The sequence below is a fragment of the Pleurodeles waltl genome, chromosome 11 (assembly GCF_031143425.1).
Source record: "Pleurodeles waltl isolate 20211129_DDA chromosome 11, aPleWal1.hap1.20221129, whole genome shotgun sequence".
In the NCBI taxonomy this organism is placed as follows: Eukaryota; Metazoa; Chordata; class Amphibia; order Caudata; family Salamandridae; genus Pleurodeles; species Pleurodeles waltl.
The window spans coordinates 245,032,358-245,049,443 of NC_090450.1; the positions used below are offsets into that span (position 1 = coordinate 245,032,358).

At 45.6% G+C, this 17,086-nt stretch overlaps 1 protein-coding gene across 5 annotated transcripts in view; it reads right to left on the reverse strand.

The window, feature by feature from the left end:
- Positions 1 to 17,086, reverse strand: part of DOCK10 (dedicator of cytokinesis 10) — a 1,618,956-nt gene that overhangs the window by 198,202 nt on the left and 1,403,668 nt on the right. For all 5 annotated transcript variants that reach the window (XM_069213493.1, XM_069213489.1, XM_069213490.1 and 2 more), the window contains exons 48-49: positions 14,684 to 14,790; positions 8,304 to 8,426 (exon numbers count right to left, since the gene is read on the reverse strand). In XM_069213493.1, the coding sequence (XP_069069594.1) occupies positions 8,304 to 8,426; positions 14,684 to 14,790 (230 nt within the window). The remainder of the gene's footprint in view (positions 1 to 8,303; positions 8,427 to 14,683; positions 14,791 to 17,086) is intronic.

Sequence of the window (17,086 nt, forward strand, 5' to 3'; positions counted from 1 at the left end):
GCATGAATGGCACTGCTGTTTATATAGACCTTTTCTTCTCTCTTCTTTTCTTTACAGACCTCTAAAAGTCATGTGATACATGTTAATCCTCTGGTGCATCAGTGGGTGGGGAGGGGGAGTTGTGGTTGACTTCAAGTGTACATTTGCAGTTGGTGATTAAAACATACATGTCCATTTAATAAAGAGCTATTCTCAGTGAGGTTCCAGAAATTTGGTCACCCATTTCTAAGTGGACACCAATTAAATACATGAAGTGGAAAACTTTTTTTCATTAGTCAATTTTATTATAATACTAATGCACACAATATGTGAATATTTTTCTCCTATTAGTTCAGATAAATAATCTTTGGTTACAGAAAATCCTTTCTAGATGGTATTTGCTCAGCTGAAGCAGGATGCCATCCACTGATATGCAGACTTCAAATCTTGTCCTTTGAAAGAATGTATGGGGGAGACCACAGTGTTGTGTACAGAAAGTTTAGTAGATCTCCTCAATTATGAGTTGTGTCAGAGGTCCAAGTGGGCTTTATAAGGGGGTGGAGGAGGGAGAGGCATGAAAACCTGGGAACAATGCCTTAACCTGTATCCCGCAATTAAACAAATATGTAAAAGTTAAAAGCTGGTGTATCCATCTAACATTTATGGACCTTTTGGCTATGTTCGAACTAGTTAACAGGTCAAAATTAAGGAAAACCCTGATGGAAAATGGAACTTAGGGCAGGATTAGTAACAGGCTGTATTCATATCTACAATCAGCAATTCCCTACGGCATTAATGGCAAATGCACCAAGCTGTTTCAGCCAGAAAGAGGGGTCTGGCAAATGTGTGTGCTTGTCCTGTTTCTCTTCTCATTGTATACCAACGCTTTAGTGAAAAAGCTCATTTTGTTCCCCGCATTTGGTAGGCCGCCTTATCCACATTTACTGCATCTATATGATGCTGTCTCCTTTAATAATTATACACAGTTTATGGAGCAACAAAAGTAGCTAAATCAAAGAATATGCCGTTGGGACTAAAGGACATGAGAATGAAATCTAATAGGGCAAATGGAACACCAGGTGAGACAGTTTGTTCTCTCTCTTAATTAGGAGCGACCTTCCCCTTATACTTGAACGGGGTGGGGGGGAACTACCTGATTACCAACAGTAAATGGTAGTATACTAAGCATTGTAAGAACCAAGGGGCTATGCATATCCCATCCATACTTAAAATGTGCCATGTACACTTGTAGAATTTGGGGATATGTAAACTTCAGGATCATACAAGTGGAAGAAAACAGAATTATCTTTTGCACTTTTCGTTTACGGTACACAGCTGTGACCTTTTCTGAGGAAAAGATTAAGCATGTCCCTTTCATTCTGTGAATCTCAGTTTCCTGCAACCAGTTTGCTGAGCTAAAAGTACCTATTTTTATGTATACTGCAGATGATCTCTCCTAGTTGTACTCCAAGCTACATTTCATCCAGGTTAAGCTGGGGTAAATTGGAGGTAATGGCATTTTTTGTGACCATGCAAGGTTGTTTAGTCTGTATACAGGTAGAACCAGTACTCCATACTGTCCGTGACTTCACAACAGTGGCAGAAGATTGAACTGAGCAAGTCTACGGTCAAGGTTCATGCCCTTGTCAAGGCATCTTTAGGGATGGATCCATGTCTAGGTTAGGTGAACAAACTCAAGGAGATAGATTTGAGGTACACTTCAGATCTGGCCACCTCCCTGGAACGATGGGTTCCCCCAAAGATAGTGATCAAGGGATATGCATATTTTATTTCCCTGTGATGGGACCCCTCCACACTCTTCGAAACACTTTTTTCTACTACTGTAAATTTTAAGATATTCTTTGGAGGAAAATGTTTTAACTGCTGCTGTTATCACTGGGATATTGTAATTCTAGCTCAACCTTTTTTGATCTTATTGATAATGAATTCCCTTGTATGAGCTTTGATGTTTGAAAGTTATTTCTCAATAAAAGATCACATTTGAGCGATTGAAGATTATTAGTCTTTTGCTACTTCTGATGTTTACATGTGTTTATTAACTTTGGTATTTTAGTCTTGCTTCCTTGATTCATTACTTCAGCTAAATTGTGATTTTATTTTAACCAACATGAACTATTTTAATATACTGATTGTAGGGAAATACAACTTGAGTGCACTATGGTGTAAAAATGATATCACTTCTCAGAATCATTTAATCAATGCTGCCATTTGCTCAGCAACTCAAAATGCATAAAATGCTTGCACTAACTTTTTTTTTTTTTAAATATTTTTATTAACATTTTATTGTATTACAGACAGTATCTTGTTTACAGCGTAATCGTATATTCATCTTGTTTATACTTAACAGTGTTACTCTCACAGCTGTCTGCTCTTGTTTTGGTGGTTTCACCTCATTGTGCATTCAGTCTTATACTGGAGCAGAATGATTGTGTTAGCTTTTCTTGTTCGTGCTGTTCAACCTAATGGGCGTGTATCACTGTATTATTCTTGGAACTATACAACAGGTTTAACTTGTATTAAACAATAATTAAATAGAACTTTAAACATGATTGCATTGTGTGGGACGATATTTACTTATGCAGGGGTAGGCCACACTCTGACTTTTCCAATGTACAGGGTGACGATATTCATCGACTTCGTTTAATTTTCGCTGGATGGGTTGCCTCCCACGTCCAGCCTGACCACTACCCAATGCCCATGGCAACACCCACTATTGTCCCTGCCCCATGTTCACTCTCAGCCTCATTAACGTTCAATTTAGTCACGTTTTAGTAGGTGTGGTAACATCCCTCCCTCCCTACTGTCTACTTAGATTCCCACTTCTGTTGGTGTGCCCATACCTGCCCCCACTCCCCTCGCTATATTGTCCCAGCTCGTCACTGCTACCTCCCATTCTGGGGCGATGGGGTGATGGCGCAGTCCTTTCACCTCCTCGCTTTTCAGGACCTGCAGTTCGGCTCTGGTCCATGTTGTCACGTCTCGTGTCCACTCAATCCGAGGGGGACGACCCGGGGCCTTCCAGCCCTTTGTGTTCTGTCTTCTGTACAGAACCAGGGCCAGGTCCAGGAAGCAGCCCCCCCCTCCTATAGAAGGCCCGCCCCGAGGCCCAGTAAACATACATCAGGGGTCGGAGTCAGGTTCATATCAAATAACCTCGATAGGTCAGACATCACCTCGACCCACCCAGTGCACTTTCAGTATATGCACCAGTTTATGAAACAGAAGGAACTGTCCCCGTGGGGCTCCACCATTAACAAGGTCAATGAAGGATCTCAGCACTCCCTCATGGAACAGGTCTCCAACTGTTTCTATTCTCGCTCTCTTCCATGGCCCGAGGCTCGTGCCCCCTGGCTCTTCTGTCCCGCTTCAATCACAAGAACCGCTAATGGTAGTGCCGGGGAGTATGGAGGGCCCACTCCAACCCTTTTCACACATCTCCTCCCACACACCGCCGCCACTCTTGTCATCAGGCTGTCCGTGTGGGGAGTGAGCTTCCTATTTGTCATTCATGCGATGATCCAATTTATATCTTCATCTTCGTGGATGGTGCACCTGTCTAGCTGACCCTTACCGGTAAACCAACTGGCCACCTGCTGTAATTGGGATGCTAAGTAGTAGGCTTCGAAATCCAGGGCACCCAGGCCCCCCTGGCAGGTTGGCCTGCATAGTATCGAGAGCGAGGTGCATCTCCGACCATCATCCCATATGAGTTCCCTGAGCAGGGTGTTTAGTTCACGAAACCACGCTGCTGGTATCAGGAGGGACAAATTAGCAAAGTATTATAGGAGGCGGGGAGCATGATCATTTTAGATAAAGCTATTCTGGCCATTATCTTTAATTTCAAAGAACGCCAGAACCCAACAAAGGACTTCAGGGAACGTAGTGCTCTACCCAGGTTACCCTCGCGCAGGTCTGTCCTGTCATGAAATACTTGTACGCCCAAGTACTTGAAGGTTCGTTGGGCCCAAATCATATCCCCAGGGCACGCTGTCGGGCGCTCGTAACACAGTGATAAGGGGAACACAAATGTTTTACCACGGTTGAGGCGTAGCCCCAACAAAGTCCCGTAGTCTTCCAGCTTCCCTAGAGCCCATGGGAGACCCCTCTCCCCGTCCCTAAGGTAAATAAGTATATCGTCGGCGTATAGTGAGATGATATGTTCGTGGTGTCCCCATTCCACACCTCTGCCCACGCCATCTTGTCGCATCTGGGACGCTAGGGGCTCAATGGCCAGAGCGAATAATAGTGGGGATAAGGGGCAACCTTGTCTGGTTCCCCTGTGAATTGGGTAGGTGTCAGACACCGTCCTAACTGTCTTTACTCTTGCCAGTGGTGACGCATAGAGTAAGTCCACCCATTTTACCCAGCCCTCACCCATTCCCATACGAAGCATCACTGCCCTCAAGTAGTCCCATCTGACCGAGTCGAACGCCTTCTCAAAGTCCACCGCGAGCAACACCCCTGATGCGGGCTTCACGCCATTGGGCATATGTAGGACCGCGAAGAGACGCCTCAGATTCAAGGAGGTGCTACGATTCTGGACTAAACCGTTCTGGTCCTCATGTACAACGGTAGGTATGTGGCTAAGCAAACAATTGGCCATGATCTTACTGAGTATTTTAAAATCACTATTCAACATTGACAAGGGGCAGAAGTTGGTCACCGAGGGCTCCCTGGATTTTGTCTTAGGAAGCGGGACCACCAATGCCTCCCTCATGGTGCCCGGCATCATCCCATTTTGTAGTGCTTCCGTATACATTTCTACTAACTGGGGGGCCAACTGTTTCTCACATTTTTTATAAAAGTCCATAGGGAGGCCATCCGTTCCCGGGGTCTTCCCAGGGGCTAATTGTGCTATAGCTTCGCTGACCTCTGCTAACGTCACTGGGCCCCCCAGTCCGTCCCTGTCTTCAGTCGCCAAGCTTGTCAGAGGTATCTGTTGTAGATAATTATCAAAGACCTCCGCACTGATTTCGGCAGGCCTCCCATATAGATTAGTGTAATATTCCTTGAATGCGTAATTTATAGGGCCCGGCCTACTTCTACGCACCCCTTCCTTATCCATCATGTTCGTGATAAGCTCGGCCTCCCCCCCGGCCTCACTAACCAGGCTAGCATTTTCCCAAACCTACCCTCCTCAGACTGCAAGGAGGCGAAATATTTTTGCGTATTGTGGCATCTGAGTTGTTCCTCGACCTGGGAATGGTCTCTCCTTGCCTGGTTGTATTCCTCGTTCTCTTGTGCGTCCGCCCCCTGTCTCAGTTCTCCCTCATGTATTTTCCTCTCTAGCTTAGTCAGTTCCCTTTCAAGTGTACGTCGTACTCCAGCCGATGTCCCAGACAGAAACCTCTTGTCACCACTTTGAGGTTTTCCCATTCCGTTGATCTAGAGGTGGGGGATCCTCTATTGGACTGAATATGGTCTGTCAGGTGCTGTCTCACGGCGTCTCTATATGTTGGGTCCTCAAGTGCCACAGGGGTTAGCCTCCAAGTCGGAATGGGGGGCCTAACTTCTGTCGCCCTCCATGTTAATAGTAGGGGGTTATGGTCAGACAGTATACGTCCCAGATATTCTGAGTGGACCATTCCCCTGCGAGATCTGCTGTGCACACCACCCTATCAATTCTAGTGGGAAGCCGTTGAAGGCCCGAGTAGTACGAGTAGTCCTTGTCGTGTAAGTGTTGTTCCCGCTAGATATCCACCAGCCCCCAAGAGTTCAACCATTCACCAAGCTTCCTGGCTATCTTGCTTGTCACTGCACCCTGTAGCGGTGGTGTGGATCTATCCAAGTCTACGTCTAATATACTGTTGAAGTCACCCCCAACCAAGGGCTCCCCTCCCCTCTGGCGGGTGAGGTGGCTCGACAGTCGCGTCATAAAGGGGATCTGGTCCTGATTGGGGGTGTACATACAGCATAGGACAATCGGTGTGCCGTGCAGCCTCCCCTCCAGGATCACAAACCTACCCTCATGGTCTATGTTGGAAGATTCTATCTCGAGGGGGACCCCTGCTCGGACCCAGATCATTGCTCCCCTGGCGTATGCCGACATAGCAAACACCCGCCCCCTCCATCTGCGTCTCAGTCTCTCAGCTTCTCCAGCTGCTAAGTGGGTCTCCTGTTGCATTGCCACTTTTATAGGTAAGTCAGTATTCTGTGCCATTTGGTCGGTGAACCCATCCCCCTAACGTTCCATGTTAGGAAATTGTAGTCTGTCATGTTGGTGTTTCAGGTTTATAATAGCTACCCATTGCTTTCCTTGCTATCGGCTTCCCCCTGCGTGCTAGCTGGCCTCTGCTGTATTCCGAACATTCTTCCCCCATTGCCATCTTAACTTGTAAATGCCTATCCCAACTCCCTCTCCCCTGGGCGCCTCTCGAACAGTAGGCTGCCCAAAAAACTGTGCAACAGTGCAACATATACCAACTTTTAATTGCAGTTTTCGCCAGTCTGCCTGTACGGGCGAGATTCCAGTAGGGGGGTGGCCCTGCAGGGAGGGGCCTCTCATTCCATAGTTTCACCTTGTCCTGGGATTTTCCGGCCAGTCTCTAGCCGTTAAAGGTCATCCGCGGTCTTCGGGGTTACCCTCAGGGCCCGTGCCGAGCAGCCCGAGCCCCCAGCCGATGACATCACGTCTCGTCCGACTCTCCTCCAGAGCACTCCGGGGGGGACCCCTCTCCACTTATTCGGGCCGCTGCTTCTAGTGCCGCCTTCCTGCCCTTCTCTTTTTGATTCTGGGATGGCGCCAAGCGGGGGCGGCTCCGGGCACGCCTCCCTCTCTCGTGTGGTGCCCCGTCTGAGTCCCACGGGCTTCCACCCACTCCCATGCCTCTTCAGGGGATTGAAGAAATGTTGTTTTGCCGTCTAGTATTACTTTCAGTCTAGCCGGATACAGCAATGAGTATTGAATACCTTCTTCCCTTAGGGTCCTCTTGACTGCCATGTATGAGGCACGCTTACTCTGCACCTCCAGTGTGAAATCCAGGAACAGTGTAACCTCACCATTCGCAACCTTAAACAGGCCCACCTCTCGTGCCCTCTGTAACAGGATGTCCCTGTCTCTGTAGTGTAGTAATCTTGCAATCACCCCCCGGGGGGGGCTTGCCCCACGCCAGGGGCCTCGACGGCACACGATGTGCTCTTTCGTGGGTGTAGAAGGGGGTTAGGCGGCCCGGCGCCACTACTGTGCCCAGCCATTTTTCGAGGAATTCCACTATATTCGATCCCTCTGCCCCCTCCGGGAGTCCCACCACCCGTACGTTATTCCGCCGGCTTCTCCCCTCTGCGTCCTCTGCTCTTTGCTCAAGGCGCGCCACTTTGTCCCTGAGGTGCGTCATTTCAGCCTGTAGATCTTTTTGTTTTGGTGTAATTTCGGACAGAGTGGTTTCCGTCTCTTTGATCCTGTCCGATAATTTGTGGTGGTCAGCCCTCAGGAGGCCCAGTTCGACCGCAACCTGATTGATGTCATGCTGCAGCGTTAACTTAGTGTCTTCGATCGCCCCAAAAATTTTGTCCAGGGTATCCTGTACTTTGATCTGCGGAGGGTCCTGCATGACCCCCCTTTATGCCCAGAGGGTGATGCACTATCCATAACTCTGGTCTTGTGCCGGTTCTTGGGGGACATTGGACACACGAGTGATCGCTCCCTCAGAGGACGAAGCAGAGTCCAGGCTGTTAGTTCGGGGACTCCTGCACCCAAGGCTTCCATACTTGCACTAACTAAAGTTGTTTTTCTACATTCTAAGTTCAGTGAGAGACTAAAGGACGAACACACAGTAAAGGTACAATTTGTCTATTTGTCTGCATGTGTGAGAAGAGGTTAAAGGATGGATATGAATAGTCTTACTTTCCATTTGCTATTGGGCATTAAACACTGTCAGTTAAACTTTGTGTCATTGTGCACCTTTGGCTGAGGTCCATAAGTATGAGGCAGCCAATTAAACGGAACTAAAGCTTGATAGAGATGCATTAACCACTATTAATGATCCAAGACAGTGCTTAATTTGGGGCAGTGGTTGCAGGTAGGACACACTGGCAATCATTTTTGGAGACCAGCACTTCTTTCTCCTAAACAGGCTTTTGACTCTGAGCTAGGGAGCCAATGTCATGTCAGATTTTTATGATAACCACACTTGCATGAGTTCTACCTAGATTGATTGCATATAAATGTGCCTTATGTGGATGTCCAGAAAATCTGGCATGGACATTGCTTTATAAGTACCATCTATACATTTAAGTCTCTAGGATCAAAGATGTGAAAGTAAAACCAGAATAATGTTATTTAAAAATAGTTCCATGGTACTTACTTTGAAGTCTCTTTGCTTCTCGAACACAGTAATGATTGGCTTGTTCACATTCGCAACAAGCTCATACCTTTCTGACTTCCACAGGTAGTCTGCACATAGCTCCAGCTGCTCCACAAGGGTGTTCTGAGAAAACATATGAAACAATGCACATTTCAGTCTATAAAGCAGTGTAAGATTTCCAAAACAAACAAAACCTTCAAATTTCAGGCTGTATATACAGGTATTTTCTTGTACTTTGATAGTGATGATGTGAAATTATGTTATATTAAGAAGCTAAATTCATGCAATATTTTAATTTCCTTGCACCTACTTGAAAACAGCATAAGTTACACAAAATGTCCATTGGTGTCTGTCAATTTTGTACCACCACGTACACATTTGCACCTACCAATGAGAGCAAAAACAAGGTTTTGTACCTGGTGCTAAATTGCCTGACACTTGTGCAATTCATACAATATATTCAACTCCTAATTGGTACTCAGGTTTACCCTTCACATTACCATGATGATAGCCTCTGTATACAAGAAGCGGCCCTCGTGGCATTACTTGTTACTATGTACAAAAGTGAAAGTCATCTGTTCTATATGTCCCTGTGTCTAACTGCTCCTTTTTGTGCATCATTTGCTCCTCTCTACTGCTCCTTTTTGCATCTTTTGTTCCTCTTACTGTTGTTTGCATCTTGGTCTATTCTGTCTGTTTTTGCCCCCAACTTGCTCCACGATCATGTTTTTGTGGTTTGTCACTCCCACAGGACTTTCTTGCTCTCCCCGCTGGACTTTCCTACTCTTCCTGAACCCTCCCACCATCCCCACATGCTTCTCCCACTCTCCAAGGCCCTATTTAATGGAAGCCGCAACACAAAGGTGTGCCAAAGGCAAGCCTGTCTTGCCTGAACCAGCCCTAGCACCAGGTGCCCTGGTCTGAATTCCCTCAACATCTACATCACTGATAAACTACTCTTGCTCAAACCTGACCGCTGGCAAAAACGCTGCAGCTGAGCCACTCCTCAGTCCACAGTTGGCCCCTTTGCCTGCTCACATTGCCACTGCACATGCGTCCACGCACCACTCCCACCACCCACACATGCACCACATCCCTCACAGAATCAGAACTCAAAACCCACCCTCACACCATGACACACCAGCCCATACAACAACACTCACTCATATGCATGCTCCTCAACACATGCTCACTTGGCAAGCACTCCACTGAGAACTGAGATTTGGGACCTCATCGACTCAAATGCAATGGACCTCCTCTTTCTCACTGAAACCTGGCTCAACCCACATCAACACCGGACATTACCACAGCCATCCCTAATGGATACAAAATCCTGCATCAGGACCAACCCCATAGACCAGGAGGAGGACTCATCATCATCCAAAGAGACACCATCAAGTGTATCTCTCACATTGACTCAAAAGTCACTTTTATGGTATACATGCACTTCAAGCTTCAGACAGACAGTAAAACCACAATCAAACCATAATCAAGGGATCCTTCGCCTACTAGCTGCAAGGACCTCTCACCTACTTCATCAAGCTCCTCACCAACCTCACTGCACCCCTCACCATGGGCATCAAAGAGTTCATGCTCACATTTCATCTCAGTGACCCCACAGAATCCAACTCAACAGACTTGCTTGGAAGTCTACAAAGGATTGGCCTCACCCACCTCAAACAAAGCCCTTCCCACACTGCTGGAGACATCCTGGACCGCATCTTCTCCCCTAGAGTCAAGGGTAAAGTCGGCCACATTACTCCACTCGAAAGGCTCCACTCACGAGAATGGACCACTCCATCATCCACCTCCACATAACAGGGCCACCAACCACCCCTTCAGAGGTTAGCAATAGCAACACTCCAAGGAAGAAAGTAATAGAATTGTTTCAATGCCCTTCGATTAAAGCACCCAGACCTCACCAACGATCTCATAAGCGACACAAGCAACTTCAACAACTGGATCACCACCTGCGACAATACCTGCTTCTCCGTGAAAATTACCAAATTTAAAAGATCCAACAAACAACTGGTACAATGCTGACCGCAGAGAATCCAAGAGAGTTTGCAAGCAACCTGAAAAGAAATTGAGAACCACTGAGTAACCACCACAAGAAATACCTACAGGAACTGCTCAGGAACTACAAACAAGCTCCTGAGACGACGCCAATGCATCCAGAACGCCTCGGCCTGACTCATCCTCGATGTCCCCCACCGCAGCCACATCACACTCCACCTGAGAGGCCTGCACTGGCTCCCCGTCAACAAAAGGATCACCTTCAAGCTCCTGATCCACGCACACAAAGCACTGCACAACACCGGACCCACCTACCTCGACAAACGACTCAGCTTTCACACCCCCACCCGAAGCCTCCGCTCAGCCAACCTCACCCTCGCCACAGTCCCCCGCATCCAAAAAACCACCGGCGGCAGCAGATCCTTCTCCTACCTCGCCGCCAAGACCTGGAACACTCTCCCCACCATCCTACGACAGACCCAAGACCTGCTGGCCTTCAGAAGACTCCTCAAGACCTGGCTCTTCGACCAGTAGCACCCCTCCTCCCCAGCGCCTTGAGACCCTCTCGGGTATGTAGCGCTCTTTACAAATGCAGTGATTGATTGATTGATTGAAGGCAGCACTTATATACTATAACCATCAAGTAAAACAGACCAAGGTAAAGGACCTGACTTGCAATCAGGATTCCAATACAACCCCAGCACTAAAACAGCCCTCATCACTTCCACGGACGACATGAGCACGATTCGCAATTATAGCCCTCATCCTCCTCAACCACTCTGCCGCCTTCAACAACATCTACCACCACACAATCATCGTTAGAGTATGCACAATAGGAATACAAAGACCAGCACTCAAATGGATAGCTTCCTTCCTCTACACATGAGGACAATAAGATAGGCTCATGCTGTTCACATCAGAACCCAAGGATATAATCTTTGGAGTTCCACAAGTCTCATCACTCAGCCCCACATTTTTCAACATATACAAGACTCCTCTGGCTAAACTCAGAAGACCGCATGGAATCAACATCATCTCCTACGCTGACAACACCCATCTCATTTTTTCCCTCTCAGGTGCCACCGTCCTCATCAAGGCAAGCTTCAAACTATGCATGACAAGAGTGGCCAATTGGATGAAAGAAATCTGCCTGAAGCTCATCACAGACAAAACTGAAGTCCTGATTATCTGGAATAAGATCACACTTTGGGTCTTCCCCTGGTGGCACACGGATCTCAGACACACACCCACCTCAACCGACCGTGCTATGACCGTAGGCCCCATCCTGGACACCAACCTTACCACGAAGTCCCAGGTTAATGCTGTCACCTCCTCATGCTTCCTCAAACTCTGCATGTTATGTAAAATATTCAAGTGAATCCCACTGGACACGAAACATACCATCAAGCAGGCCCTAACCACAAGCAGATTGTGTTACGGCAACACACTCAACAGCAGCATCTCAACCTATCTTCTTCACAGATTTCAAACCATCCAAAACGCCGCCACCAGACTCATCCTCGATCCCCTATGTCACGCCAACACCATTCCTCAGAGAGCTCCATGGGCTCCCCATACAGAAGCGCTGTCAGTTCTAATTTCTCGCACATGTATTCGAGTCACTACAAAACATTGGACCCACATACCTCAATCACCAGCTTCACTTCCAGCAACCCACCACACAACTTCATTCAGCATCACTCTCACTTGCAAACACACCCCACATCCAGGGAAGCAAAATGAGAGGTTGAACATTCTCCTACCAACCTGCTGAATCCTGGAACGACTTCTCCCAAGACATCAGAGCCTCCTCCTCACTTCTTGAATTCCAAAAGAAGTTGAAAACCTAGCTTTTCAATTAGTCTTCCTGCAGAACCATCCAAACTGCCTGTACACAGACCCAGCCTCACCACATGCCTACTCTCGACTATTCAGCACCTGGATGCCCTCACTGGTGACAAGCAGTGCTCTACAAATTCACCTTACATTCTTTACATTCTATTACAAGAACTGATTTGGAGTGGGAGATTATTCCATGCTTTAGGCGTGATAGGAGAGAATGCCCATCTTCCTGATCTGGTTCTGTGTATGTGTGGGATGTGGCAAGTAGGAGTCCTATGGATTGGTGAAATGTGATGCGACTTTTCAAGTATGTGGGACCTAAGTTGTGTAGTGCCCTGAATTTGTTTGTGTATTTGGAGTTAGTGGCGCTTCCTGAGTTGTGGCGTGATATGAGTTCTGTGTCGGAGATTGAGGATGAGTCTGGCTGCTGAGTTCTGGATGGTTGCAGTCTTCTGGTGAGTTGCTTTGTGATTGATGTGTAGAGGGTGTTCCTGTAGTCCAACCTGCTGTTGTCTAGGGACCATGTACTTCCACTCACAAGAGGGCACACAGTGCTTCTCAGATGACAAACTTTAAAGAGAGCTTCCTATGACACAATTATTTGTCACTTTCAATATGTGCTTCATTTGTGCCTGTGAGTGCTGGTGGCACTACACACATTTTGTGAAAAGGCTTAATTTAAATTGTTACACCTTGACCTAGAGCAAGGGAGAAAAAAAAGCAGAAATGGAGAAATAAAGAGTAAAAGAAAGATAGAAAAACAAAAGCAGAGGCGGAGATGAAATCAACCTGCAAGGCTGAGATAAAAAGGAAGGAGTGCAGAAAGGTAGAAAACAAGACATAAGGTTAAATCAAAACCTAGGAGGTTTGCGGTGCTTAATTTGAGCATGTAGTGGCAGGTGGTGCCCCCTGGCACCCATTTTTGGGTAACAGCACCTATTTTTCCTCATCACAGCAAAAGATCAAAAAACACAAATGGGGGAAAGAAGGAGGAAGGGAAAGACGGTAAACATTGACAGAGAAAAGAAAGTAAAGATGAAAAACAATTCCCAAGGGCGAGAAGAAGGGGCAGGGAGTGTTTCGTGGTGGATGAAAGAGGCATGAGTTGTAGATGATGCAGCTTCGGTATTCAGCATCTCCAATATTCCACAGCACCAGCTGCAGACTTCTGAGCAAAATTTTGGTCACCTGCACTTAACCTTTTACAAACTAGGCACAGGAGCCATGGTCTTTGGCAATTCCAGCTTTTGGCCATACCAGTGTTCTAACCACCCAATCTCCAGGGTCATATCTTTCATTGATGCTGCAGGTGTTGTGGCCCAGGGGCCCAAAATCCTGAGGGTTCTACTGACGACTCATTATTGCTATATTTTATAATTCAAAAAGCTGCCAAGGTGCTATTTCCTTCCTTAGACTTCCGTTCATGACAGACTGTTTCACAACACAGCCAAGCTCTCTCACCTATCTGTGCCTCCCGGAGGGGCCTGTTTTTCAGTCCCTCCCCTGGAATTCAAGGGAGAGGCATATAATCAACATGTAGTCAAAAATAGAAATATTTACTATTCTAATTTTTGTGGAACGTGCTTGTATGTGAGCACGGCCATACTTTTTAAAAAATGGATATACAAATCCAGCTTTACAAGTGCACATGGGTAAAATACATTAGTATGCGCACCAGAGGCTGCTGAACTTTGACAGACGGAAGTTTATGCAGACAGACTGGTGGAGAGAATCTGAGAAAAACTTAGGCCCTGATTTATACTTTTTTTGCGCAATATTTGTGTTTTTTTTTTTTACCAAAAGCGGGCAAACTTACAAAATATAATTGTATTTTGTAAGTTTGTGCCTCTTTTGCGTCAAGAAATGACACAAATGCGGTGCAAAAAAAGTATAAATTAGGGTCTTAGTATCCTTGCACTTTTTTTAAATTAAGCACTACATTTAAAAACACAGTGAAGTTGTAAAACTGCATTGCAATATATATATATAATGTATCATCACTGCTATAATGGACACTGGCAAGGCAAGCATAGGTCAAGATCCCAAATTGCATTGAGCTACTATCTACCCTTGCACCTGGGCTGCAACTGTGCTGATCATGCATAGGTATAAAAAGGACATGCAGAAGCACAGCAGAAAGCATGTCCCTCATGAATCAGCCTACACATGCCCAAATATGTAAGCTCGGCATATGTTAGCCCTAGGGTGCAAACTTTTGTTACAACTACGTAATAGCCCGCTGACCAGTGGAGTAGTACATTTTACACTTTTTATTTTATGTGCACGTGTGCAAAGCACATGCAAGAGGTAACAGATTTTGTTAATCAGTTAACAGATACGATGGTAAAATTACACATTTCCATTATCTTGTCTCTCCATTTCATATTTCTCTATTATTAAAAATGAATACGATCAATTCGCTTCATGTGCGTTCTCTGTTGGAAAAAGAATGTTATCCTGATCACACAGCACAGAAGGAGGCAGGAGTGTTGCAAGGTGACTAACAAATGATAGTCTCTGACCTCTGTGTAGGGCGTGTCTTGCATCCCAGAATCTTCTTTCATGGCTCCTTCTTCTTTAATGTTGGGTGTAACACTGAGAAAAACTGGCCAGCCCACGGAAAACAAACCTGCAAAAACGTTTTTGAACAAATAAAGCATCTGACACACTCTTTGGGAAAAAGTAAATAATCATTGGTAGTGTGCATGTGTGGAATTAGTTCATTAGGTGAGACAGGCATTCAATAGCAGATCACAGTAATTTCGCTGTTTCCTAAACAGAAGCAACTGTGGCATCGCTGCTTAAACAGTCCTGCCCTTTTAACCAACGTAAAGTTGTTTTATATAACTATGAGAATAATGATTAGCCCCATTCACATGGTTTTAAGACCCCAGGATGAAAAATGCTGCCAGCTAAAAAGCCAGGATTGGCCGAACGTGTTACATGTGACATGAGTCACTTGGCCGCTAAGCTTTTTTTGCCTACAGGACAAGAGGGAACTATGGCTTCGGTGCTTCAGTTCACAGAGTTTTAAACACACTTTGGTCTTTCAGGCCTTTGTTGCATCGGTAAAGTAAATATCAAACACCATACAAAAAAGCAGATAGATATGTTAAAACTTTAAGGATAAAAAAGCAATATCAATTCAAAAATCTGCAATAAGGAGGAGAAAAGAAACAGGTTTGTAAAATAAACATAGGAAGGGCCAGAGACGCAACTAACTATAACAGGGGTAACTAGACTGTGGTTTGCTGACCTGTGGGGGGTCAAACATGCCTACTCAAAGGTTCCGCGAGATTGATAAATTATATACATGTAAAGAACACATCGTAAAACTAAAACAAGCATTTACAATGCAACGGGTCTCGCGTTTGCTCATGTTAGAGATGATGGCGTTGTAAACTCCTAACCCGACTTTTCACCTATCGGGCAAAAGTGCATTTATGTACACAACCCGAAAAAGGGAAATTAACTATGTAATGCGCTCGACTTCTGCCAAGCGAGATCGCGCTCGTAAATTAGAGAAAAAGAAGTCCACGAGCCCGATGGAAAACAGCGAGCCTCGCATGTTTTCTGTACTTGGTCGCTGCGCTAGAGGAGGGCTAGCCACCGGAAAAGGCATGACGTATGCAAGCCTACGACTAATGAAAGCAAGCAGATTTTATTAGGCAAGCCCACAAACCAATAAAAAACACTGACGTGAAGTTGACAGGGCTTCGAGCCCTTTTCTAAATACAAAAGTGTCTCGCTGCGATACGCATGCGCGAGCGCATGCAATGCAGGCTCGACCCTAAAAATTACAAACGCTCTGTAAGTGTGAAAGATTTGGAGCGTAAACATTCAGTTGGTATGCTTAGCTTGATTCATGGGATCAGAGCAAATACAGCTCACATTTGTAGAGAGGACTGGTGGCAGTAGCTGAAGTGCTAGTATGACTGACAAGCCCAAAGGATGCATTAGGAACAAAACATACATAGTTATATGCTAAGGTCTACTATATTGCTTTGTATTTTAGAAATGATGCTAACATTTGAAAAGCTTCAACCTTCCCATTTAAAATAAGATGTTGATGTTTGTATATTTTTGTTGTTGTTAAAGAAACTCTTTCATACTTTGTGTGTTCGATGTATGTCTGTGTCTCAGGGAAGCGTCACCCATTGACTACTACCTGGGCGATTCAGGTTTAATCACTGAAGCGCCAAGGGTGAGTGTCAATCAGTGACACTTCGTCACAGAGTGGGGTGAGGTCAGAAGTCTCACTGACCCCATCCCACTCTGTGACGAAGTTGGGACTGCTGCCTTCCCAGCAGTAGTCCCAAGCCTCCTGGGACCTCCGAGCTGAAGGTAAGTGTGTGTTTTTTTTAAATGAATGTTTGGTGCGGTCGTGTATGTTTGAATGTTGATGAGTGCTGCGAATGGATGTGTGTACGTGTGTGAATAAATGAGTGTGATTGTGCTTCCCGCCTGCCGCCCTCCCTCCTAAAATTTCCGGCCGCCACTGCTGTCTCTGTAATTTTTTTAATATGTATATCTGTCTCTGTAATTTTTGTAATACTTTTTGAGATTCAATTGTTAGAAATTGGTTTGGTGGGCTCCCCGATTTCCAAAAATGATTCAGTGGGGGTCCACTGAAGTCAAAATGCTACAGATCTAAAACACCAGAGCATTACACATTTTCATATTTCTTAAAACATGAAATTATATTGCAGCAAGACTATATAAATCGAATTCCTGTGTAAAACCACCTTAACTGAAATTGTTCGATTAAAGGGGCAGTACAGAGTAGAGGAAAAAAAGATTAGCTAACTATCACCAATAGGCGCTCTAGAATGTTGCTTTATTTGATAGCGTCTGATTACATTTTGAGATGCATTGTGACATAATTCACTGGTTGACGTCTTTAATCGAGGTACACTTTACATCAT